The sequence below is a fragment of the Leopardus geoffroyi genome, chromosome B4 (assembly GCF_018350155.1).
Source record: "Leopardus geoffroyi isolate Oge1 chromosome B4, O.geoffroyi_Oge1_pat1.0, whole genome shotgun sequence".
Classification (NCBI taxonomy): domain Eukaryota; kingdom Metazoa; phylum Chordata; class Mammalia; order Carnivora; family Felidae; genus Leopardus; species Leopardus geoffroyi.
In genome coordinates, this window is record NC_059341.1 from 76,223,484 (window position 1) to 76,249,654 (window position 26,171).

At 53.8% G+C, this 26,171-nt stretch overlaps 1 protein-coding gene across 7 annotated transcripts; it reads right to left on the reverse strand.

The window, feature by feature from the left end:
- Positions 1 to 112: 112 nt before the first annotated feature.
- ADCY6 (adenylate cyclase 6) lies at positions 113 to 20,410 on the reverse strand. Of its 7 annotated transcripts, none has more exons than XM_045464683.1 (22): positions 20,062 to 20,410; positions 14,856 to 15,708; positions 11,103 to 11,252; positions 10,597 to 10,718; positions 10,389 to 10,500; positions 10,108 to 10,235; positions 9,461 to 9,619; positions 9,242 to 9,383; positions 9,002 to 9,130; positions 8,705 to 8,730; positions 8,324 to 8,471; positions 7,981 to 8,078; positions 7,718 to 7,805; positions 7,425 to 7,541; positions 6,985 to 7,143; positions 6,501 to 6,679; positions 5,570 to 5,605; positions 5,357 to 5,486; positions 4,776 to 5,039; positions 3,765 to 3,969; positions 2,812 to 2,936; positions 113 to 2,611 (listed from the first exon to the last, which is right to left on the reverse strand). In XM_045464683.1, the coding sequence occupies exons 2-22, from the start codon at positions 15,705 to 15,707 to the stop codon at positions 2,486 to 2,488; spliced, it is 3,495 nt and encodes a 1,164-aa protein (XP_045320639.1). In that variant the 5' UTR covers position 15,708; positions 20,062 to 20,410; the 3' UTR covers positions 113 to 2,485. The 7 variants fall into 7 exon arrangements, with proteins under 7 accessions (XP_045320639.1, XP_045320638.1, XP_045320642.1 ...); XM_045464682.1 differs by having other exon boundaries at positions 14,856 to 15,711; XM_045464686.1 differs by lacking the exon at positions 20,062 to 20,410 and adding an exon at positions 18,738 to 18,899 and having other exon boundaries at positions 14,856 to 15,711.
- Positions 20,411 to 26,171: the final 5,761 nt, after the last annotated feature.

A 26,171-nucleotide genomic window follows, 5' to 3' on the forward strand; every position in this document is an offset into this window, starting at 1 on the left:
CAGGGAGAAAACCAGAGGAAACCCTCTAGCCACAGAGGAAAGGCTGCCTCCTATACCTGGCTCTGCCACTTCTGACCCAACCCAGGGCCCAGAACATCTTCAGAGAGCTGGGAATTTTACAAAGAGTTTGATTTTATTGATATTTAAATATATTAAATATTTCACTGAAATACATGGTATACCACCCTCCCCCACCCCCACAGTGGTTACATTATAAAACCAAAGTCCATGGGCCTCCCATCCACTGACTCCCCCACCAACTGGTGAGAAAGGGGGCAATGGTAGCCCAGGAAAAGGGCATGGCTGGCACTGTGGTATGGGGAGTCAGGGTGTTGGACAGGTCCCTCCCACTTGACAAGAAGCAAAGACAAATCACCCAAGACTGAGGTCTTCCCACTCTGGTCTCCTTACACCCCTATCCCCACCCCAGGGCTCCAAGCAGTCCCTTTCCCATCCAGGGATATGTCTGGGGAGAGGGAGTTGATCTTCTCTCTGGACCAACTAGTCTTTTCCCCTCCTCCTGCCATAGCTAATGAAGTGCCTGATGACCCACTTGACTGATGCATCAAGATCCCCCAAGGCAGGCAGTGCAAGCCAGAAACCAGGCCTCTGCAAGGAGCTCGAGTCAGAAAAGGCATGAGGAAGGGCAAGGGTGCCACCCACCCCTTTCATTCCCCAAACTTAGCAACTCTGGAACCCTCTTCTCTGTCTCTCTAATCATCTTTAACACAAAATGATCTTCAAGCAAAATTCAGGCTAATGCCTCTGGCTTAAATAGGTACAGACAGACAGAGAAACCAAGGCACCAACTAAGTTAGGTGGCAAGGAGGTTGCAGGGAAAGGAGTAAAAGGAAGGCAGAGATAGGAAGGGAATCTAGAGTCCAACCTCCTGACCCTCCTTCCAGCCCTTGAAGGCTTCATGGAGACTGGGGAGCCAGGAACATGCTAGACTGAGACTGAAGGCTGGGGAAAGCCAAGTTTCAGGTTCCCTTGCCCCATCCCCTAGTACCAGTATCTGGGTCCTCAGAGGGATCCCATGCTACCCCAGTCCCAAAGTATACCACCATCTGGGGAACCCAGGAAAGTCTTGAGGCTCTGCCCGCCAAACCCAGACAATTCAAGTGCATGGAGCACTGAGGCTCAAGCAGGCGCTTGGGTCCCTGCCCCAGGCAGGGAGACAGTCATGCTGCACACACGGCCCCCAAATGGCACTTAGGGATTTGGCACAAAAAGGACTCCTCTCCCCAGGGCCACCTTCCTCTTGCTGCCACACCCCATGCTACTCCTGTACAACCTAGGCGTCTCTCTCCATCCCTTGAAATCAGAAACCCTGCCTTATTCCCCGAAGACAGAGGCCCACAGGAGAGAGGCAACCCAGGGTGGAGAGCTGAGGAGAACCATAAGGACACACACAGACCTGGAAACAGATACACACACAAAAAGGCTGACAGGCACACACATTACACAGACATACAGGCCCTCCCCAGTGCCAAGACTTGGGAGGACAGGTTTGAGATCAGGGTCACCCTCCTCCATGCCCTGACCCTTTTCTATTTGGCAACAGAAGGGGTAGAGATGCTCTGTGCCCCCTTGCCAGCAGACAGCAAGAGAACATGGGGGCGGAGTGACCTGATCCTGACCCCAATGGGGCCCTCAGATCAAGAGTCTGGTACCACCCCACTCCCTGGCCAGCCTGCTCTCTTGGGCATCTACAGGTGAACTTCCAGCTCCTGACCTTTTGACATCCCCACATACATGCTTGCTTTCTGGCTGGGTGTTTTCACAGTACCAAAGGAGGCTAGATGCCCCTTTTCCTGGAGCTGTGCAGGAACTAGGGCTAAATCTGAGCTGTCAGAAGTCCCTTTGTTCCCCTTTGGGGACAGATCATGGGACTAGGATTTGGCAAATGGAAACATTCCCCTGAAATATGGACAGAGCAGGGTCCCTAGAGCATCTCCCTCGTCTGCCCTGTGCCTAGGAGGAAGACCCGACTGGGGTGGGGTATCCAAGGCCAGTGCTGGGGATGCAGGCATAGCAGAGGCAAGCATGGAATAGGCACTCCTCATGCCTGCCCCAGTCTTTGTACAAAATATTCCCAGGAAAAAGAGGGAAAGGAAGGGCCCAGCCCTGAGTCTGTTACCCAGACAGGGAAAGGGTAGGCATGGCAAGCTGCCATTTTAATCCCTGCTGCCTCTGCTGCTGCCCTGCCCCCTCCCCTGCTCCCAAAAGCTGGAAGAGAGGAGAGGGAACAGCCCTATCCCAATTAGAAAAGTAAAAGTCACTTGCATAATCCTCTTGGTATCCCCCTGTTCACCAGCCTGAGGGCAGACGAGCATGGTCCAAGCACAGCCTGCTGGGAGGTTCCCTTTTGTGGTCAGCAGGGTCTGGAGGCTCGGTGCCCCCTGCCACAGCTCCACCCAGCGAGCACAGAGTCCACTCAAATGCCCACCTTGGTCCTGTCAGCTGAATGTGTAGTTGGGTCCTGCTAACTGGGGGGGCCCCCATTGAGGAAGTAGGTGGTCATCTCCCCCTTGCCCTTCACCTTGACCACCCCTCGACACTCCAGCTGGTAGCCCTTGGCAGCTAGAACCTGGTACAAGTCCGTGGTCACCTGGGGGATGGGAGGGGAACCCACTTAGCCTGGGATCCTTCCTGCTGCATTTGCAGGGGTCCAGGGGTTTCTAGTCATGCTAGCCCCCCATCCCACACACCCCCAACCACTGAACACTGCCACCCTACCCCTGTCCTAGCTGACCTGCAGAAGCCCTCCGGACCCATACCCTTCCCAGCCTCTGCTCACATCCCCCTCACCTGGATTCGGTCAGGGACCCCCGTGCTGTCCATACGGCTAGAGACATTCACTGTGTTCCCCCAGATGTCATACTGTGGTTTCCGAGCCCCAATGACGCCTGCCACGACTGGGCCCATGTTCAGCCCTGCGATGGGGACAGCAGCAAGAAACAGACTAGTGGATGTTCCAGAGTCAGCCCAGGGAGTCATCCCCCCCCCTCCTGGAACCTTTAGAAGGACCCAGAGAAGAAAAGTGGCAAAGGGACAAGTGTCCTGGTTGTAAAGAATGGAAGATCTGGGTATGTCAGCTGAGCAGCTCCCCTGAGTTAAAACAGCTATTGCTCTAACAGTAGCTAATCAACTGAGTGCTCGCTCTGTGCCAACCACTCTGGTAAGCTTTATGCATTCCATTATTTCATCCCTTCAACAACCCTAAAAGGTAGGTATCATCCCATTTTATAGATAACCTTGTGAAACGTAGAGGAATTGGGCGACTTGCTAAACAAGCCAGTAGGTGGAACAACCGGAATTTAAACCAGTTATGAGTCCAGAACCCAGTCTGTTAACCATTACTCCCGCCCATCAGCTCCTAGGACATCTGAGAGGAAGTACCTCTTATTGGACTGGCCATAGGTGAGGGTACAGGTACTAGAGCTTAAATAAACCTGGTTCTGAATCCTAGTTCAGCCACCTACTAGTTGTTTGGCCTTGGCCAAATTATTTAATCTGAGAGTCAGTCTCTATCTGTAAAAGGGGATAACAATGTGAGGATTACGATGTCTCAGTGCCTAGCACACAGTAGGCTCTCAATCAATGATCTCTGTTCTTAATATGAGACGAGCTAGGAGGTGAGAGAAAAGGACATCCCAAAGGATTCCTGATGGGAAATCTGTGATGCCATCCCCAGCCTGATTCCTTGGCCTCACCCAGAAACAGCCCTGGGAAAAAGCTGCCAGGCAAGCGGGCCATCTCACCAATCTTCATCTGGAAATTGTTGAAGGAGTGCTCGTTGATGTGCTTCATCTGTTCCATGAGCCGCATGGCATAGTCAGCCAGGGCAGTGATATGGGAGCGGCCCGCTTGATCATAGGTGCTGGCATTCAGCCCTGAGGCAGCCATGTAGGTGCTACCAATCGTCTTGATCTTCTCCAGCTGCCGGAACCGCTCCTCGCTGATGATCTGGACAGCACAGGGAGACCTGGCTGTCAAGGCAGAGAGGCCAAACCCACCCTGCCCAATGCTCACTCATGCCATGCCTCGGCCTCATTCCCCCCACCTTCCCTGTTTCAACAGCTCCCATCCTTTTAGTGAGTGAGTCCCGTCTTCCAGTTAGTGCAGGACTGAGGGAGGAACTTGGAAAATAGGCCTCCTTTACAAGGCAGCCATCAGAACCCCAGGCCAGGACTCAAGCATACAGCTTTAGGCCAACTTCCAAAGCTCGCTCACAAAGTTTCCATAGCTCACAGAACTACAGAAGGGATATTAGCCATCAATTATTCTAACCCTCACTTTTTGGGAAACTGAGTACCGGAGGGAAGTGACTTTCCTCCAGAACAGTAAATATCCTGGATATTCAGATACTTCCTCACATTTGCTTCCATTTTCTCTATTGAGGGGCCCATCTTGCTTACTTGGGCTCATGAGGTTCTGTCCAGTTTACTGCCTTCTTATTCAGTAACATCCACCCGGTACCTATCCTGTCCTCTCCGCAGGTCCTCATGTCCTTTGATCCCCAGCAGTGATGACCCTGCCCCACTGGGGCTGACCTCGCTGCCTCGGACACCAAGGGTCCTTGTCCTTGTTTCTGCTGTACCTACCCTCACTCCTACCCTAACATCTCTGGGTCCCATCAAACCTCCCTTCCTCCTCCCAATCCAGCCACGCCTCCTCCAATGCTGGCCCTCCTATCCAAAGTTCTCTCCACTGCCCTGGCCCGGCTAGTCTCCCTTAGGTGCTCTGCCAGCACCAACCAACCAGATAAGTACCTCATCAAAGTCAGCGATGATTTCGTTGAGCAGCCGCAGGCACTCGACGCCCTCATTGTTTGCCTCCAGCTCCACATAGAACTCAGAAAAGTTGGCAATGGAGGCAAACATGACGGCCACACACTCACACGACTGATAGTAGAGTTCATCGTTCCGGCGCTCCCGGGCCAGGAAGTGGGCAGCCACGTCCTTGGGCAGAATGTTATGGAGCAGCCTTCGGTTGTATGCCTGCAGCTCCTCCATCTCCTCCTTCTCCCCTGTTGCCTGTGGACACCACACCCATCACCCACTGCCCAACATTCACAAGAGATAGGTGCAGTGGCCAGTGCCTGGAGACGGGCATCAGAGGGAATCACGGGGAAGAAGAAAGGCATGGACAGATGAGGCCTGAAGAACAGGCAAAGGGGTGATAGGGGCAGGGACAGAATGAGGCAGGGATAGGGGATGGGCACACAGAAGGCTTGGGGCCAGGGTGGGCTTGGTGCGGCCTGAGCCTTGGCCAGCTAACAAGATGCATTTCTGGCTTGACCCAGATTCTGTCCCCAGGATCCTCCCCCTGCCCCAGAGGCCCACTCAGTCACCTGCAGTTTCCAGAGGAAGTCCAGACGAGCAGTTGATTCCACCTGCTGGGCATGCAGATACAGCGCCAGAGCAAACACCAGCAGAATCACGGGGGTCATGTATTTGAGTGCTACCCTCCCTGCAGCTGGGCTGAGGGTAAGCAGAGTCAAGCTCAGTGTCTGCAAGAGACATGTGGCAGTCCTGCCCTTTCCTGCCCCAGAGCCCTCACTTACCAGTCCAGCCCGTCGAAAGTCTCATTGGAAGAAGCCCTGGCAGGAAGACACAAGAGACAAAGTCATCAGTTCTTGGGTTGCTGGGTGGGGGCAGGGAAGGGGAGACTGCATGCTCAGAAACTGCATTTACTGAGCACATAGCACAAAATAAGGCACAGGGCCAGGGCTTGTGCTTATATTAACTCATTAAGAGCAGAGGTTATGAGAAGGTTCCACTCCTAGCTCCTCCACTTACCAGTTCTGTGACCTGGAACAAGATGTTTAACTCTAGGCCTGTTTCTTCATCAGTGAAAGAGGGACAAGATCTAAATAGTGCGCACAAAAGGCCTAGCGTGGCACCTGGCTTGGAGTAGGGCTTCAACAAATATTACTGTAATCTCTACAGCCATCTACAATCTAGGTGCCACTGCTATTTTACAGATGAGGAAACTGAGGCTCAGAGAAGTTAACTTACCTGTCTAAGGTCACATAGCTAACAAGAGGCAGAGTGGGGTTCAAACCCAGTGGACTCCAGAGGCTTTTCCTACTACACAGAGCTATGGGATGGGGTTTGCAGAGGAAAAGCCAGTGTGGTGTCCCAGGCAAAGCCCTTAATCAGGAGTCGAAAGTTTTTGTTCCTAGCCAGGGCTCTGCCACCAAGCAGCTGTGTGGCCTAAGAGAATGGGTATGAAAGCACCATGCAAATGAGAGAAGGAATTCTTTAAATGTCTAGCCTAAAGACACAGGGACTTCCCAAGACTGGGGTTTCCTTGGGGTGACGGTTAGGGGTCATATGCTGGGAGCTCCTCTACTGCCTCTTTTCCCCCTAAAGGTGAGGAGTGTGAGTGGTGACATTGCGAGGGCACAAGAGGCCTGGGGACCAGAAAAATCACAGTGACCCAGAAGGGTCAGGAAGCTCACAGGGGATTAAAGGGATTGAGGATAAACTCACAAGCCATGGACACCAAGCAGCAGGTCATAGTTGTCAAAGATGGTGGCTGGGGGGCCCAGCAGAAGCAGCACCAAATAGATGAGCCCGAGGACAAAGATCATTGCCAACTTCCCGATGCTACTGATGTGTAGGAAGACAGAGCTGGCCAAGAGACTCAGCAGCATGTTCCCAACGAAGTACTGGGGAGCAATGGCAGAGGTGGTGTTGGACGAAGACAGAAGTCATGCCCTCCCCCACCCATTCAGGAAGAGCACTGCACTTCCCTGCCTGACCTAAGCTCCCCTCCACAACCTCAAACCCAAACCTCCTTCACCTTCCACAGCCAGCCCCACACCACTCCAGGACCCCTAGATGTTCCTCCAGTAGGAACTCCGGTGAGATCCTGGGTCCCCATTGCCTGTCAGCAGGTCTGGCACAGAGGAGTCAATAACTAGTACTGATTAGGAACCCCCCACCCCATCCCGCCTGAACACGGCTTGGACACCTCAGGGAAGCTGCAAGTGGGTGCGGTGCCCTCACACAGGGGAGCATCCAGGCCCAGAGAGTAATTGAGCTGCTGCAGGTGGCAGGCAGTGATGTCAGCAGGTGTTACATTCAGCATCCGGGCTGCACAAGTCCGTATGGGGGTGTGGTTACAGGTGAACTGCAAAAGTTGAGGGAGGCATATCAGGGTACGCATGGAGGAGAGGGGCTCAAGGGCCATGCCTCAGTGCCTTATACCCTGGAGGTCAAAGTTCTCACTAAAGGATGACAGGAGATGGGGAGAGCAAGGAGAATGGGAGACTAGAGTTAACCCCACCCCCTCCTTTGGGATAACAACCTCTTGGAGGGCAGGAAATGGGTCTTATTCCTTTCTGTAGCCCCAAAGCCCAGAGCAGTGCTTGGCATAGAGGAGGGGTAGAAGAATCCCCACTTGACCTTTACCATGTTGGCGATGGCAGAGGTGAACACAAGCAAGACTGAAAAGATGCCAACCGCAGTGCTGTGTGCCCGAGAACGGACAATGCTGCGGGAAAGGCGTTGCAGGGCCTTGGGGAAGAGCTGCAGACAGGCAAGAGACTGAGAGTTAGAGACTGTGTCAGCCAAGGGGTAAGGCCAACCAGGGATGGGGCCCAGTAAGGGAGGCCTGGCCTTCTCTTCCCTCTCCCTACATGGTTCCTCACCGCCCCGGCCCAGCTTGCCCTCCCCAACCAGCCCTGGAAGAACCCCCAACATACAGAGCCACAGGAGTACACGGCACAGGTCAGCACAGTGATCAGCAACAGCAGGAAGATACTGGCATAGATCCCAAGCAGCAGAGTTGAACTAGGGCAGAAGAGGGCCAGGGAAAATGTTACTCTGGAAGTCCTGGGCATCCTTGCCCCACTCCCCAGATTGGCAGGGTACAGGCTCCCAGGACTGAGCTTGCATGGGTGTTTAAGAAGGTTCTGGGAAGTGGTGGAGGGAAGAGAAACAGAGCAAGGAAGGGCGGGGCTCTCACTGTGGGAAGACGAGGAGTTGGATAAAGCAGATGAAGCAGAAGACCAACAGCGCACAGGCTACGTAGGCTCCGAAGCGGGGGTCCACCTTCCGCGAGTACTGAGGGAGAAGAGGCTGAGCTGGGGGCTGGGCTCTGCCCTGGGGGAGGCAGGCCACTGCCAGGGGCCTCAAGTAGGGGCAAGCAGTGGCTCAATTAATAGGAATCCCCACTGTGCCCTGTGGTCACCCCCCAATCCTCAAAAAACCTGCTGATCCCTCAGTTGTGCTCAGCCTCCCCCCCCCCCCGAACCTCCCCTCCTACCCCGGCCCTCATCCCCCTTTGCCCTTAGCCTTTGGGGGCAAACCTTCTTTTCAAGATCCTCTCTCTGGAAAGTGAGCAGGAAGCGGCGCACATGGTCCTTCCGTAGTTGATCGATGCTGCGGGCATCGATGGCACGGCCCAGGAACTCATCTACCTCATCCTCAGGGTTCAGGGCATCTTGGGCACCCCGGCTGAGGGCAGGGGACATGGCTTCACCAGGGGCATGAGCATTACCACGTGAGAGGCAATGAGAAAGGAAGGGCATGGGCAGCACCCAAAGAATGGAGTAGCTGTGTGGCACCTACTCCCACACGACACACCTACAGTCCAGGAAAGAGGGGGGATCTCGGCTCCCCCACAGCCCTGTCCCAGGGTGTAAGTGCCTTCTCCCTCCCCTTCCTCCCTCCTCAATAACCTGACTTACTTGTCTTTGCTGGAATCATCAATGCCCTGGAGAAAGGGACAAAGTGTGCAATGGGGTGAAGGGCAGACCATCTTCGCCTCCACAATCCCTTCCCCATTCCCAACACTGTGCTGAGTGCTCCCCCCGTGTACTTTGGAGGGGCTTAGGACCCCTGTTATGAAGTCACCCCTCCTGCCCCCAGTACCAGAAGTCATACACGGAGATGTATGAGCCACAACAAGGAAGGCCAAAGAGGGAAGAGGGGCACAGCGTGTTAGGAAGGTGAGGCCTCAGGTCCTAGTGCTGTGGACCCCTCACCATCTGGCGGAAAGCCTTGGAGTCCTTGGTCCGGGAAAAGGCGCGCTCAGGCACCCAGCGTGGCATCAGTCCTTCCATGGAGTTGGCCCGTGTACGCTGCAGCTTGGCCAGCATGGCCTTCTCCTCTTTCTGTGCAGGAAGCACGGGCACAGTATCAAAAGAGGGTCCCAGACAAGATGTCTGTTTGCTCCCTGCATTTGCCCTTCTCCCTGCCTGCCCCCACCCCCACCCTGGACTGACCCGTTTCTGGCTGGCTCCCAGGATGAGGAAGGTCTCGATATGCTGCTCCTTGAGGTATGCATTACGCTCACCACCACGGCCTGGCTCCACCTCATAATCCCCATTCAGGTACTGCAGTGTGGCCCGAGTGATATGGATGCGGCTGTGAGGAAACAGGAGGGTGAGACCTGGGCTAGCCCACCTCACTCCCATCCCTGGCCACCCGGACCCGACACTCACCCGGCCCGGCCCCCCGCCTCCATGTGGTTGGCCAGAGTCACGTCATTGGACCACACATCGAATTGCCATTTCCGCAGACCAAGGACGCCACAGTGCACACGCCCGCTGTGGATGCCCACGCGCATGTTCACGTTCACACCTGTCACCTCACGCACCAGCCTGGGAGGAGGCGGCTCCGGCTCAGCTTCTGGCACAGACATCCCCACCCCCAGCCCAGAACTCAGGCCCTTCACTCCCCTCAGAGCCAAGCAGGCAGGGACAGACCCAGATGCCAGACATGAGAACACAGCCTTGGCTGGACATGGGCAAAAGGCTGCGTGGGTCTCAAGGACAAATGTTTGAGAACTGTGTTCACCAGCATCCTGTGGAATTGAGCTACAAAGGGAGGAGTCACTGCTCTCCCCTTAGGCTTGCTCAACTAGCATTCTCACCAGCCCAAATCCCCTCACCATGGCTCCCCTACCCTGCCTGGCTGGCTGGAGTCTAAAGTGCACAAGCTGAAGAAAGATCCATTCCCCTCCCAGGCGATGGATCTCCAAGACAGAGAAACAGCCAAAACTGAGAAAAAAATCCCAAGGACACATCAAAGGGTAAGAGCTGGTGGGGGCACCCTCAGTTCCAGGGAGCCTGGGAGGGACACTGCTTACGAGATGGCCTCGATCATGTCCACCCCCATCTCCACACAGCAGTGGGCATGGTCTGCTCGGGCTTCCGGCAGCCCCGACACACAGTAGTAACAGTCCCCTAAGATCTTGATCCTCAGGCAATGATTTTCCTAAAGGGGAGAGAGTTGGAGACAGTCACTCCCACTCTCTTGCCCACCCAGCACCCTCACTGAGTCACCATCTAGCCCACTCTCCCAGGCCGCTCCAATGAGGCTATGTTCTCACCACATGCAGCCCTGCCCTCCCAGCCCCAGCACCCTCACCGCAGCCAGTTTGTCAAACCGGGCAAAGAGCTCGTTCAGGGTCATGACCAGCTCCTGCGCAGTGCACTGGGATGCCAGGCTGGTGAAGCCTTCAATGTCTGCAAACAGGATGCTGTGGACAATGGGGAGAAGATGAAAGGGCCACGTGGCCCTCAAAGACTCCCAGGTCCCCCCATCCCTCCTGGGATCCTCCCACCCCCAACCCTACCTGACATTGTCATGCTTCTGTATGTAGATCTTGTGGAACATCATGTCTTCTTTCTTTGTGTTGATATCTTCTTTCATCTCCATGGCAACGTGCTGGGGCAACACTGATAGCAGCAGCCGTTCCTAGACCAGTAGTTTCAACAGGGCACCACTATCTTCTTAGCCTCATACTGTAATTCCTCCTGGTGCCTCCACAACCCCAGAGGCCTCCCAGACCCCCCTGGAGACCTGAGCTTCCCTTCTGGACCTCCCCTATTACAGTCTACAGCAGATATACCTCCCAGCCCTCTCTGACCACCCCCCATGCAACCCCTCACTCATGCTCCCATTTATGCCCTCCCACCTTCAGACAAGACAGGAACCCCAGTGTCACAGGGCCTGTGCTGTGCACAATCAGGGGGAACCATTCAGACCTATTCCATGGAGTGGTACAAGGCAGCAGATCTAGCATACAGGTTATCTGGGGGTGAGGTGGGGGAAGGCCTTGGACAGGGAGAACAGCCCCACCTGCTGCCGATTCTCATGCTGCAGGTGCAGCCGGGCCTGGATGTAACCACGGGTCTCCTGAAAGGCCTGGCGCTGAGACACCTCAGCTGGATAATGTGTGCAGATGCCAATGACGTTGGTGCAGAGGAACAGCAGCATGTTGGCACCAAGCTGCAAGAGGGTGAGAGAGGCTGAATGGTGACCACCCCCCACCTACGCACAGGTGCAACTTGCTATCCTCTCTGTGGATGCATTGCTTCGGGAAGGAAGCCTGGATCCTGTGCCCTGTCTGTCCCCAAGCTCTCCCCACCCCTGTAATACACTTCCTTCTTCTCCCACAGGACTCTGGACCCCTGCCTGGATCACTCCACAGCTAGAAATGAGAGCTTCTCACAACTCCTGGGAGCAGAAGCACCAACCAGGGCAAGGTGGGTCATGGGGCCGCGGCCCGGAACACTATGACTTCCTGCCCCACAATCAGCCCAAACAAAAGACAAATGCTGCTCCTTCTGCATGTGGTTCTCCTCACACGACAACACCCAGGAGACTCGAGCTCTATATCCTCCTGTGAATGCCCAGCACAAGTCATCTCATCTCTCTGGGCCTCTGTTTGCTCATCTAGAACCTGGAGCGGGACAATAAGATTTCTAAGATTCCTCCCTGCTCCGACATAACTTGATAGAATAATAATTATTATTATAATCACTGGAACTAATTTGCTGGCTGTCTCCAATATGGCTGGCTTCTATAGCTGCCTCCTATACAGTAACTGATGGATTTCCTACAACTCTATGAAGTGAAACTATCTCATTTTAAAGGTGAGGTACTCAAGCACAGAGAAACTAAGTAATTTGCCCAAGATCACACAGCTAATAGTGGCTGGTGTGGGACGTGAATCCAGGACAGTCAGACTCCAAAGCCTCTGTCCAAACCCTACTGCTGGTACATTCCAGATTTCCAAGATTCCTACTTACTCCACTCACCCAAGCTCTTGAGGTCCAGCCCCATAGCCCAGGCTTGGGAGTCATCAATTCGACTATCATGAAAAACTCTTCCTAACTAGGAAGTGTTGCCACCATGCCCAGCACCCCCAATACTTGGCACAGCCAGCCCCCATGCCCTAGGACCCTGATCTCAGGATGATCACCTCTCAATCAGCATCAGTAGCACTGACTGGAGAGCATGTCTAAGAAAAGCTGGCCTCAGTGTTTCTGGAAATTCAGGGGTTAACCTGGCACTTGTGGCTCCACCCAAGTTGGCTGGGGCAGGGCTCTGGTTTGGGGAGAAGGGAGGGAAAGAGCACCAACTGGAAGAAAGGAATTCTGGGCTCTGCCCAGAACCAGAACCAGTCTTGCAAACTTGGGAAGGTCAGTTCATCTCTGGGACCTCAGCTTCAATTTTCTTAGGTAAAATGGAGGGGGAGATTCGGCAAACCCCCAGCTATTTCTAGCTCTGACCCTCTAGGACTGGCCTCCCAGCTTTCCTTCCCGGTCCAGCTCACAAGGGCCCCCCTCCCAGCAGCAGGGGTGAAGAGGGGGGCACATTATCTCCCTCAGGAGTTTCTAAGAATAGCCCCCAGTCGGGGAGAAGGGAAGGGGGGTAAACCAGGCAACTTCCCTTCCTGGCCCCAGGAGCCCAAGAGGAAAAAGTGAGTCATGGTGGAGGGAAGGGGAAGGGGGACGAGAGACTGAAATAGATCCGTACACAGACCCCTATCCCACTGTGAGAAAAAATGGATGCCAGGGCACTAGAGGAGATTCCAGGCTGCGCCAGGGTCACTGGGTGAAACTGCTCAATGTGTCTGAATGAGTGGGTCAGAGGAGAACGAAGCCTCCTTCCCATGAGCAGGGCTGGATCTGGAAAGGGGCTGCCCAAGGAGCCTAGAAAGGAGGCCATAGACCCACACCATCCAGACACCCATAGGCCAACTGAACACAGGGAATCCTTCTTAGTTCAGAGAAGGGGTATGGGCAACCCTGGCTCTAAGGACTGGCACAGGGGCAGGGGTGACTTTCTCCCCTCGCCCCAAGAACGTGCATGCTGAGACCTACTGGGTAAGGCTGCAGCTGGGTGCCCCTGGGGAGGCAGGAGGCTGGCAGAGTCCTGGCCTCCATGGGGCGGCACCTCCCCAATCAAGCCTTGGGCCTGGCTCTGGGCACCATGCCAGCTGAAAGCAGGGAAGAGACACCCACCTACCCCTGGCCAGCCAGAGAGCTGGCTTCCTCCAAGCTCTTCCTTCCCCAGGAGGGTAGTCCAACTCCAAAGCCCAGCACAATAGCTACCTGGTGAGAAGTGGGGGGCCCGCAAGGACAGAAAGACCCTGGCCCTTTAAGAGGTCTGGCTGCCTTGTGGGTGCGTGCTCCACAAACAAATGGGCTATAAAGTTACTTTTAAAAAGGTACGTTCTGTTCCGGAGCACAAGCTGGGCGGAGAAGGGCATCATGCCAGAGCACCCAGCTTCTCACCCTGGGAGCCCCAGGCAACTTCCTCTTTGTGGGTGGGGCTAGGGTGGGCTACAGGCCACAAACCCTAGACAAGGCAGAGGCCAATTCCCTCAAAACTTGAGCAAGACAGACACCCTCAATATCAGGGTACCAGCACAGGGATCATGAGGTGTGTTGGTTAGGGGCCGTGTCTAGAGCAGCCCCTGAAGATCAGCTGGGCAAGATGTCCTGGTCTCTGCTCCCTGGTCAAGCGGATGACCTGAGATGGCCAACTCCACATGCTCCTGTCTCTCTGAAAGGGACTTCTGGGAGGGCCCTTCCCTGAGTACTATCCCCTACAGCACTCCCACACCTCCCTGCCCCCAGGTGAGAACCCTGCCCTGTCGGGTTCTACTCCACTCTGGGAGAGGGTGGAGACCTAACAGCAACATCATGAGGTAGATACGATTTTTATCCCACGTTTACAGACTGGGAAGAAGGCTGGGAGAAGTAAGGTTAGTTGTCTAAGAGCTCACAGAAAAGAACGCAGCCCATTGGACAACCAGGTCTGCCCGGAGCCAAGCCTTAATTTCTCACTCAAATACCATGCTGTCAAGCCCCACCCCACACACCACTCAGAACCCAGATGCATTAGCTGGCATGGGCAGAGAACCTCGAGGCAGGGCTGCCAGACCCCTGGTGCTCAGTGGGAGGAGGGTAGGAGGAGATCAGACCCTGATGCCCCTCTTCCAACCCCACTCAAACCACTCCCAGCCCAGGAGAAAATGAATCCTACTTATCACCCTCCGCGTCCTTTTAGAGACTGCCTTGGTCCAGGAGAGAAGCAACTCCTCTCTTGCTAACTCCACCCAAACCCCGCTTGCTCCCTCCAGGTCACCACCTGGAGCTGCTTTTCAGGAATAGCACCAAGGCCTGCGTCTCATGTATCGACTTGGGGCCAGAGATGTCGCCAACACTGCCCTCTCAACCCCGCTCCTGCCCTGGGGCTAAACATCACATTCCCACTTCCAGCCCTACTCAGGTCTATGGGCTACACGATTTCAGGTGCCTCAGATTTCAGGTGCCTCAGGCCAAAGAGCTGTAAACCGTGGCCCTTGGTGAGAGTACAAGCTGGGTCCTGGGGCCCTCCCTCTCCTCAGCAGTGCCCTCTGCTCCAGATCCCAGATGGAGCCGACCCCTGAAACCTCGCCTCCCATCATCTGCCCTTCCTCTTGGACACAACCAGACATCCCTACACCCAGTCCCCACCCACCCTCGATTACCAGACCCCTTCTCATTCCCGGCCTGGTGCCCCCAGGCACTACCCTGTGCCTGCTTCCTGACTACGCACCTGCTTCCAGAGGAAGGCATCACCATGGTTGAGCTGCCAGGCCAAGATCAGATGCAGGGTGGAGAGGCCCAGGCCACTGAAGACAGCCGCCCGCATGCGGATGGGTAGGAGCGTGTAGGTGATGTAGACAAAAAACACGGGGCACCAGAGGCCCACAGAGGGGCTGCGGGGGTTGGCTGCCAGGGCACCCCCAACCTGCACGGCTGCCAGGATGCCCAGCACCACATAGCTCACCACCCACATGGAGTCCTGGCGGAAGCTGTGCCGGTTACACACTACCATGAGCGCTACGAAGAGGGCGGCGGCACAGGCCAGTAGGGCCACATAGGCAGGCTGAGGGCGGGCAGGTGCAGCATGAAAGGCTAGCAGCACGGCCGTCAGCAGCACCAGCACGGCCATCAGCAGCGTCAGGCTGCTCTGGTTCATCTGAAAGAAGTACCGCTGGTACAGGCGCTCCAGCTTGGCCGAGCGGAACTGCTTGGACTGGAACACCTGGGCCACACGGCGCCAGCAAGACCGCCTACCCCGGGCTGCCACGTCGGGTGCCACCTCGGCTGCCCCGACCGCCGCCATCGCCTCAGTGTCCTCAAAGCCGAGGGCCACCGCCCGCAGCCCTGGCTCCTTGCCTGGGCCACCTCTCCGCACGAAAGTCTCATCCTGCCAGGGGCACCGAGGAGGAGCTGCAGGGGTGGGGCTGGGGGGCTGTGCATCCCGGAGGCAGCTCATATAGCGCGGTGTGCAGAAGCCGCTGGTCCGAGTCCCACGGCGTGGACGCTTCTGCCCATTGCGTTCACCCCAGGCTGTTTTCCGTTCATCCACCTTGGGGACCAGGAGGCCACTAAACCAGGACATGCTGCTGAGAGAAGGGAACGAGTTGGTATTAACACCACCGTCACGGCCTACCGCCACCAGTAGCTACATAAACCAAGTACTTCCACAGCCAAGCTAAACGCTTCCGACACACCACTCACATAAAAGTATGGAGGAGGACGACGGGATCCCCATTCAGCAGGTGAGGAAACCGAGACAGAAGCAGGCGGGTAACTCGCCCTACATCAAGCAGCCACGGAGGTGTGGGAACCAAGATTCTAACCTAGATCTGCCGGACTCCAAAGCAGTACACTTCAACATTCACCTCTTCCCTAAAAAGCACTGATTTCTTGGTGGTTACAAGCTCGAGTGCCTGTGTCAATGAGCAAAGGAGGTCTGGGAGGAACTGAAAAGTCCACTCCTGAGCACCGGGGCAGGCACCTCACCAGCACATAGCCGGCACGGGCATCCCAGTGGAGCCTGATCTTCTGATTTTCAACAGAAGCTGAAAAAAATGTACATTTTAACATGACATCTCCTGAGTTTTAAATGCTGGCAAGTAACTCACATTTTTCAACACTGCAAGCCAAATAAATCACGTCTATGGAATGAATTCAGCCTGTGAGCTGCCAATCGGTGACCTCTATACAAAAGGGAATCTCTTTCTACATTGTTCCTCATCGTACTCACACCATGCACACTTCACCAAGCCAAATGCAACTTCTCCCTCGGGTCACAGCTTAGATGGAACTTCCTCAGGGAAGATGTCCCAGCTCCCCCACCCACACTAAATTTGGCCCCCTGTTTACCCTCTGTACATTTCCTCCATAGTACTTATCACAATTAAACTGCCCCTTGTCCATGTGTCCCCACCCCTCTCACTATAAACTTTTGTGAGGGTAGGGATTGTCCTGTTTTGCTCAGCACCTTAGCCCCAGCACCGAGTACTGAGCCTGGCTCATGGTAAGGACTTGAGAAATGTATGTTGAAAAGACAGAGAGAAAGCTCAAGGGCACTGGCATAGAGCAGCTACTGTGTAATAATAATAAAGAGTGATAATCCTAGGATTCTTCATCTTTCTCACTGCACTCCAGTTCTATTAGCCTCCTTGCTGGTCCCCAACACACCATGCATGGGGCGGCCTGGGACTGCAGTGCCCGCTGCCTGGACTAAGAGCTCCTCCAGGTCACAGCTCAAGTGTTCCCTTATCAGTGAGTCTTTCCCTGACCGTTCTATTAAAATAGCAACCCCCTTTCCTGGAGCTCCCTATCTTTCTTCCCAGCTTCATGCTTTATTTTTCTCCACAGCTCTTATCAGCAACTGCCATTCTATATATTTTCCTTATTTGTTCATTGTCTCTCCTCACTGGAATGTCAGCCTCATGAAGGCAGGGATTTGGGCCCATTTTGCTCCCTGCTGTATCTGCAAACACCTAATAGGGTCTAAATAAGCGTTCCTAGAGTGGATGGGTAGATAATATTTTCTCTGTGCTTTAAACTCTTCGAGGTCCCTTTCACATACCTAATTCCATCTGATCTTCACCAAAGCCCTGCGAAACTGCTCCTGTGGCCACCTTGCACACAGATTTGACAGGGGGAAGGAAGGAAGGAAGGAAGGAAGGAAGGAAGGAAGGAAGGAAGGAAGGAAGGGAAGAAGGGGGAAAGAAAGAAAGAAAGAAAGAAAGAAAGAAAGAAAGAAAGAAAGAAAGAAAGAAAGAAAGAAAGAAAGAAAGAAAACAAGGTCCATAGCAGTTCTATACAGCTAGCCCAAGTTACAGAGATCCTAGGTCACCAAATCAGCCCCAGATCTCAGGTCTCCTGGAGGGTAGTGCCTTCAACTGGGGTGGGGAGGACTCCACGACAATACCCTCAATGTGTCTCCTAGCTGAAAGCAGCTCAAGAGAAAGTGTGGATGAGAGCATTCTCGTCCACAGATGCCTGTGTCTCTAACAGGGCCACACTCCTCCATGCCCACAGGGCACCCTGGGGCTCTTTGTATTTAAACCTTCAGAGCTAGCAGCCTTGACATTTGTCCTCACTGGGGGGGGGGGGGGGGGGGGGAGTAATGCCCACAGGATCAGCAGCTCAAGGCAGACAAGTGGCACTTCGAGCAGACACCCAGAGGCCCACTAAACAGAAGGCAGACTGGGGACCTCTCTGCACGCTAGAGACCCACATCCCTGGATCACTCTCAGCCAACTTCTCTCAGCATCCCTTCTCCCGTATCCCACAGAGCACCGTGCCCTCCTAATATCACCAACAGCACCCTCTGGAGGGACAGATCAGAAATCCAAGACTTTGGGTCAGGTTGGCATTTGGAAAAAGTCACCAAAGGAAGCCTGGCTCTTCAAAATACTTCATTAGAAGCACGATTTTTGGAGCAAGACCAGGCTTCAAACCTTAGGGTAATTACATGCTGGCTGCACAGCCTTGAACAAGTTACTATCTCCCTGTATCAGTTTCTTCATCTGTAAAATGGGAAAAGTAATAGTCATGAAAAAAATCCAACAGTATCTTTCACATAACACACACCCGATAAATGAGTTCTTCTCCCCCACCCTATACCACTTTGAACCCAAAACTCTGCCAGCGTCCAAGAAATGGAAAGACAGAAGAGCCACAAGCAAGAACACACATCTCCCCAGCCAGTCAGACACCTGGTTCTATCAGTCCCCACGTCCTTGGCTGTCAGTCCCCAGAGCTGCTGGAGACAAAGCCCAGAGTGAGCAGGTTTCCCACCACCCCTACCATGACATTTTGCTTCAGCCTCCTCCTACTTGCCAGTCCCCTGCCCTGTATTAACCATTCCTCCCCCCGCTTGAAATGGCCCAGACCTCTGTTCCCAAGGGACCTGTTTCTGGCCATGTTCCCAGCCTCCTGGAAGCACATCCTAGCATCTGGCTCATACCCACAGAGGAAGGGGCAGACACTGTCCAGGAGAATGCATGACCATCCCCAGAACACTCTGACTCCCCAAGAGGTTAGCTTCCGAGTTATGTAACTGTCCAACTAACTGCAACCACCCCACCTGGGACTCCACCCCAAGCACCACTGCCCACCTTGGAGAACTCACCAGGCTCCTACACTCCTGGCACCCCAGACTAGGCCGGTATGACAAGGAACAAGGGAGGGCACTGCTCAAAGCCACAAAACTTCCCTACATGGTCCCCCAACCTTCGTTGTCCAGAAATAATCCGTCACTCTGAACCACAGACCACCTCCCTCTTCCCCTGCCTCCAACCTTTTCCGCCCCTGGGTCCTGGTCCCTTGCTCTCTCTCACAGATGTGCTGCTCCAGACACCAGCTCCCACAGCCAGAGCCACATCCATTCAGCTTGGCAGTTGGAGGCCCAGTGCCTCCCAGACCTCAAGTCCCTCCCAACCCTGATCCTCCAGCTTGAGACCCAGAGTCTGAAGCAGGCCAAGGTCCAGCCCCAAGGATAGCTCTGCCCACTGCTTTGCCCAAACCCTCTTCCTGGCCACCTCTGTCTGTCCCTGCCCCTGCCCTCCTTGGCAGAAGGAGGCTCCAGGGGATTTAAAGTGACTTCAGAAAGTTCATGGTAGAAGGCGCTGCCCAGACAGGGCCCTTCAGTGCCAGCACCGCCCACCATGCTGGGAAGTGGGCCTCAATTCCAGGCCTTTCCAGATGTAGAGGAGCCTCCCCCAAGGCCTGTATCTGGAGGTCCAGGATTGCCTTGGCCTGGCTTCCCCAGCCTTCAGTCTCCCTGAAGACCGCAGAAGGCTCCCACTTCCACACCCAAGCACACAACCCCCACTAGGATTTTCCACCCACAGGGGTGTTCTAGTAAGGGGAGGGTATGGGGAAAGAGTCCCCATCTCGGTATTCCACCTCTAGGTTTTCCGTCAGGCCACGTTCAGAATAAAGTCTGCTCCCCACCCTGGACCCCTGCAGCGGGCAGTGACACCACCCTTTTCATCGCCAAGCTCTGGGGTTAGGGGAGTTGGGGGGAACTCCTGCAGGCAGAGGGCATTCCCTCCTGCCGCCCAGACTGCCCTCCTCCCTTAAACACAATCACAGTCTACCCCAAACTCGGAGGCTCACCCCACAGCCCCTCTGCGAAAACCTCACCCAGTCCCTCCCCCAATACATGCCTTTCCCCGGGTCCCAGCAAGCCTGGCACTCGCTTCGGGTGGAGGAAGGGGGTGAGAGTGGGAGCCTTGAGCCCCCCATCTCCTCCCCGATTTCTCAGTCCAGCCCCAATGGCCTCAGGCTCGCCTCCAAACACTATCGAGCCTCCCCATCGCGCGCTTCTGTGCCCCCAACAAAAAACCCTCACTCTCGGGAGCCGCGCGGAGTCTTCACGCCCCCCCCCCCCACCCCAGACCCGAGCGCCCAGCGCCGCCGCTCCCCTCCACCGCTCCTCCGCGCGGGCTCACCTGCCTGCCGGGCTCCGCGCCTCCCCCGGGCCCCCGCCCCGCCACCGCCGCGGGCTCCGGCCGGGCGGCCGGCCGTCCCGCGGTCCTGCTCCGTGCCCGCGCGTCCCGGCCGTCCCTCCCGCTGTCCGCAGTCCGCCCGGCCCGCGCCCCCTCCTAGCTGGCCAGCGCAGCCGCCCTCTACCCCGGATCCAGAAGTCCCCTCCCCGCCGGCTCCCGGACTCCCCGCCTTAAAGGCACAAGCTCCTATTGTCTGGGCGCCCCCTCCCCCTCCGCCTCCCGAGCCCCGCGCGGGGGCCCACTCCCCTTCCGAGGAGCCGGGTAGGGGTGGGGGAGCCCGAGCAGCGCCCCTCCCTCCGCGCGCCCCCTCCTCTCTCCGGCCGCTCCCTCCCCCAGTCCTGGGAAAACAAGTGGCTTCTGTTCTGGGATCAAGACCCTAGGGGAGGGGGCCGTCCCGCCCGCTATCCCTTCCCTCCACCCCCTGGATGCCTCCTGCAGCGTTCTCCACCCACCCTCACCCAGGGGTCCCCGGGAGCGCCAGCAAGCCCACTCTTTCTCAGCGATTACCCACCGCCCCCCCACCCCGCCCCGCCCCGCGCCAGGAGGGTCGGCTTCCTTCCGGCCGGGGTCCCTGGAGGCTGAACCTACCCCCACCCCCCCCCGCGCCCACTCCTCAATCCTCCTCCCTCCCTCCCTCCCCCAGCCCCCACCCTGCCATTCCCGCCCAGCCGCCGCGGCCCCGCTCCCTCCCGCGGGAACTCAGTTTAATAATTAATCAAGATTTCATTCCACCGGGCGCCAGGTGTGTGCGGCCTGCTTCCCCACAAGCCACTTGTTTCCTTCTTCCCCAACCCTCTGGGGCACCGGCCCGACGCGAACCTGCTGCACCCAGAGCCCAAGAGGGAGACTGAAGGCAGGGGCGCTCTCCCCGCGGCCCACTGCCCCACTCTCTCGGCAGCCCCTCCCTCGCACCTGACAACGGGCAGAGGCCCTCCCCCGGGCACCATTTACCCAAAGGGTTGTGCTTCCCTGCAGCGGGTGGGGGCGAAGAGGGGTGCATTGCCAGGTGCACGTACTGAGAAATTATTTGGGATTTTTATTTATTTCCCACGTTTTCTCGTACAAAGCATCAACCGAAGTTACCTGGGTGATGGGAAAATCACGTGGAAGCTGCTTTAACCCTTTAAGGGTTTGAAACATGCTATAGCCAGAAAGGGGAAGAGAGTTAATTCCCAGAATGTGGGTGAGTCTGACTTTGGAACGAGTGCCATTCATTGCTCCAGAGCTGGGAAGAGGGCAGCTTGCCTGGCTTCCCTTGGAAGCCTGGCTAGTGGTTCGCTCAACCACACCCATGGCTCCTTCTCCCGTAGGCAGCTCCTTCCCCACCCAGGGTCCCAACTCAGCTGGCTCTTCAGCGCCTTCTACTACGCTGTAGAGCTTCAAAGCCCAACTCTAGTCCTGACAAATCCCCACTGGGGTTCCTAAACCCAGGATAGAACTTGAGGCAAGGAAGAGAGGGGAGGAATTAGGGAAATCTGTTTCCATCGCTCATCAGCCATATGTAATAGCAAACTATGTGCTTTGGTAAATCATCACTTACCCTCCTGGAGCCTCATCTAAAAAATGGGAATTTTTTTCAAGATTTTATTTTTAAGTAAATAAGTCAGAGAAAGAAAGATATCACATGATTTCACTCATATGTGGAAATTGAGAAACTTAGGGGATGAACATAGGGGAAAGGAAGGAAAAATAAGACAAAAACAGAGGGGGAGGCAAACTGTCAGAGACACTTAAATACAGAGAACAAACAGGGGTGATGGTGGTGTGGGGGTGGGTTAACTGGGTGATGGGCATTAAGGAGGGCATTTGTTGGGATGAGCACTGGGTGTCATACATAAGAGATGAATCACTGGGTTCTATCCCTGAAGCCAAGACCACACTGTATGTTAACTAACTTGAGAAAAAAAAAAAAAAAAAAAGATTTTATTTTTAAGTAATCTCCACACCCAAAGTGGGGCTCAAACTTACAACCCCCGAGATCAAGAGTCACACTCTCTACCCACTGAGCCAGGCAGGCACCCCTAAAATGGGAATTTTAAAAGATTCTACTAAAATAAAATAGAAAACATAAAATAGGGATAAAATGATCTGCCTTGTCTTTCTTACAGGATTTTAAGGCTCACACAGAAAAATGTTTGAAAATGGGAAATGAAAATGAGAAAGGTTACAGATTATTCTGCCGTGGACGATTCTCGGTTGTACAGGCCTGGCCTATTATTTGACCTTTGGGGCCTCTTTGCTTGACTTCTCCCTTCAAGTAGCCACTGTTCTCACCACTATCAAAATTTCCTCTCCACCCTTAAGCCAGTATCTGCCATTTACCTCTTAGAATAATACGTTCATGGGCCACATGGGGAAAATCCAAAACACAATTGAGAAAAATATAAAATTTTGAAATTTACGTGCATCTATGTGCATTATAACGTTATTGTTTTGGAACTGAAGGCTTTGTCCTTCATCGTCTTTTGGAATGAAAAAAAAATTTGACACCAACCAATTCAGCTGGGAAAATGTGCCAAGGGTCCATCTCTGGGTGCTTTCAGTCACACAGGCCTCCCCTACCCTTGTGTATGGCCGGGTGTTAGTCTGGCCTCCTGAGTTCTACTGCCGGTTGCTGGAGGGCAGAGGTACCATCAGCCCTTTTCTTTGCTCCTCCTCACCATCAGCACCTTACACAGAGGACCTCTTCGAGCACTATAGACTGGCCCTGAAAAATGATTCCAGTCTCTTGTCCCATGGATAGGAAACGTGAGCTAGGGCTAGACACATGGGAAACACTCAATTATTGAATTTTTAAATGTACAGGACATTAGAGCAGGAAGGGGTCATAAAGATGGTCAATTTCAGCTGCTATCCTTTTGGTAATTTTTTTTTTCAACGTTTATTTATTTTTGGGACAGAGAGAGACAGAGCATGAACAGGGGAGGGGCAGAGAGAGAGGGAGACACAGAATCGGAAACAGGCTCCAGGCTCCGAGCCATCAGCTCAGAGCCTGACGCAGGGCTCGAACTCACGGACCGCGAGATCGTGACCTGGCTGAAGTCAGACGCTTAACCGACTGCGCCACCCAGGCGCCCCATCCTTTTGGTAATTTTAATAGCAAGCACTTGTTTAGCATTTACTATGTGCCAAGTTTTCTTCAAAGCCCTTAACACAAAATAGTCTAATCCTTATAAAACTGCCTGATGCTATTATTGTCATGTTCATCTTAGACATGGGAAAAATTGAGGCACAGAGAGGTCCAATAATGGAGTCTCTGAGACAGTGGTTCTCAGACTTACACTGAGCCCCTACCCTAGAAGAAATGATACTCTCAGCAGAACACGATGAAATAGTAACATATTAAAATAACGGAAAAAATAAATAAAAAAACTAAATCACAATTTTGTGCTATTGCCAGATCTGACAGAGTCTAGAATCACAGACACCAAAGACTTAGGGGGGAAAATATTGGAAAAGTCTTAACACAGAGGAAATTCTACCAATTTTTTTTTTCTTTGAACTGGGACAAGATGGCTCTTACTGAATTTTCATGACAGAATACCTTGCTCCAGCTTACAGAATATCAGCCCCGCTGAGCCCAGTTTGAGAACCGCTACAAGTAAAATATTCAGAAAGGACCTCCTCGTCACAGGATGGAAAATAAACATCAAGTCAGGAATTAATTGAAAGGTCTTCACCCTGACAATGAAAAGAAAAAAGGAGCCAAGGCAGCTGGCATGAACTGTTTCTATTTCTCCAAGTCTAGCTTGGTCTCAATGACCTTGGTTTTTCTAATACAGACCACACTCACGGTGATGTAGTCACACCTCTCATTTTCAGGAAGGAGAAATTCCCACAAGGAGAGTGTATCACATGTAAATGCAAGTTTCATATACCCCTAAGTGTATCTGGACAACACTCTATAAATATCCTGTGTTGAAAACATCCTGTAACAAAACTAATGGATGGGCTTGAGTCCCCTGAGTCTTCCCAGAGGCTAAGTGAATCTCTGCCTACTCCCTTTTACAAAGCAAGGATTCCTTTTACAGTGCAAATAACCATTCCCTAACTTCTCTGTCTTAAACATCAGATTTCTGCCCATTACATTTTCTGAAAGTAAGAAAGAAAGATGTGCAAAGAAAACCCACGTTCGTTCAATGCAGCATATATACCCTGCCCACCTCACCACCCCTAATGAGACTGCAGCACCCCAAAGATTTTGGCTTCCTCTAGGTCCCAGGGTTGGAGGAGGCCTTGGCCCCCACCTGTCCCACAACAACTGCCACCCACAGGAATGAAATGATTGACCATAAGCTCCCAAGGGATACAAACTTCCCTTGCCTATTCCTTAGCTCCCCACCATTCATTCATTCATCCATCCTTTGTACAAATCTGTACTGAGAGACTTCTATGGCCAGATAGGGCTCTGTTAATAGGCACTAAGGATATAGTAGTTGAACTCGGCAGACTGGCTCTCTGTTCTTATGGAGTTGACTTCTAGTGGGAAGGGACAAGAAACCAGTGAACAGATGAAAAGGTAGTTGATGGTGATAAGTTGCCATGATCACAATTAGAAGTGGGGATGGATAGGAAGTGACCAGAGGAGAAACCCAGGCTGGATTGTCCAGGGGCCTCCCTGAGGAAGTGACGTTCACGGAGACCTGAATGGCAAGGAATCAGCCATGCAAAGAATCTGGGTGAAGAGCGTTCCAAGCAGAGGGAACAACTCGTGCAAAAGTCCTCAGGCAATAGCAAGTTCACTGTGTTCAAGAAACAGAAAGAAAGTCAGCAAGGCCGAAGCCCAGTGTGTTGGAAGAGAGTACAGAGTGAGGTCAGAGAAGGAGACATGCCTTAGCTAGTACAGAAGCTCACAGGCCGGGGTAAGGAGTTTGGATTATATTCAAAGTGTAATGAGAAGCCTTTGGAAGATGTTAGGCTCGGAAGCGGCATGATCTGATGTATGGTTTTAAAAGATCGTTGGCTGCTAGGTACAGAATAAATCAAGGGATCAAGAGATGCAAGGGAAACCACTTAAGAAGCTATCATAGTGGCACAGGGAGAAACGGCAGTGGCTTGGACAAGGATGGCAATAGAGGGCTGTTGAGAAATGCTTTGGAGTTGGAGTACCGAAGCCAGCCTTGGTTCCCTGTGTGTGGTTTATTCATATCAACAACTGAAAAATATCTATTGAGCACCTACCATATGCCAGGCACAGTGCCAGGAACTGGACGTTACAGTCCAGAGGAGAAGACAAACCTACCTCCTCCTGCCCTATTGCCATAGAAAGCTCTAGGCTGGGAAGCTACTGCCCATCCCCAACCCTGCCCCATTTTCAGGGCCAGAGGCACCCCACCCATGCACTCTACTCCAGTGCTGAGCTGGGGTTGATGGGGTGGGGGGAGTGTTTACAGTTGGAGAATTGATGCCATAAAAAAGAGTCCAAAGTTCTCCCAAGATCTCAGAACAAAGACCAGGGGAGCCCAAAGCCCCAACAGTGGGGAGAGGGTGCAGCCAGGGCCACAAAGACAAGAGAAACCTGTTGGTACCCACACCACTGCTCCTTCTTCTCTGGGTCCCCAGAGCCCAGCCTGCAGGAGCCCTAACCATGCCTGACTGCCTCAGCCTTCTCCACCATTCCTAGTAATTCTGCTGCCCCAATAACCTCTTGCTCCCTTCGTAGATTTCTGAGTCTCATGTGCCCTCTAGTGGCATATTTCTGACACTGCATTCCCATAGTTAACCGCCCCAGGTTTTCACTACTTAACCTACGGTCTTCTCCTCTGGCTCCCTGCTCCCTGCGGGGCAGTATGGGAAATCCTGGGAAGGGCTGGGAATGTCACTGTATTAAAGCAAAGGGTCATATCAGTTTCTGAGGCACGAGCCAGCTCTCCATCTGCGACCAGATTTGTCTTTTGTTTGTAAACTGAATGAACTATTTTTGAGCATCTACTTGCTGTGAACTGATCCCAGGCACCAGCCTGTGCGAAGCTGACCCAAGCTCAGATGATCAGGCACTCCAACCAAGGGCTTTGAGTCTGGAGCTGGTGAAGTGAAGAAGCTAGATCAGTTTA

What these genes read in the sequence shown, in the direction of transcription:
- ADCY6 (XM_045464683.1), bottom strand. Translation starts at nt 15,707, where the DNA reads ATGTCCTGGTTTAGTGGCCTCCTGGTCCCCAAGGTGGATGAACGGAAA. An exon ending in CAGAAGCATGACAATGTCAG is followed by an intron (nt 10,501 to 10,596) that starts GTAGGGTTGGGG and finishes CATTGTCCACAG; the next exon opens with CATCCTGTTTGCAGACATTG. An exon ending in CTGCTTGGTGTCCATGGCTT is followed by an intron (nt 5,606 to 6,500) that starts GTGAGTTTATCC and finishes TCTTCCTGCCAG; the next exon opens with GGCTTCTTCCAATGAGACTT.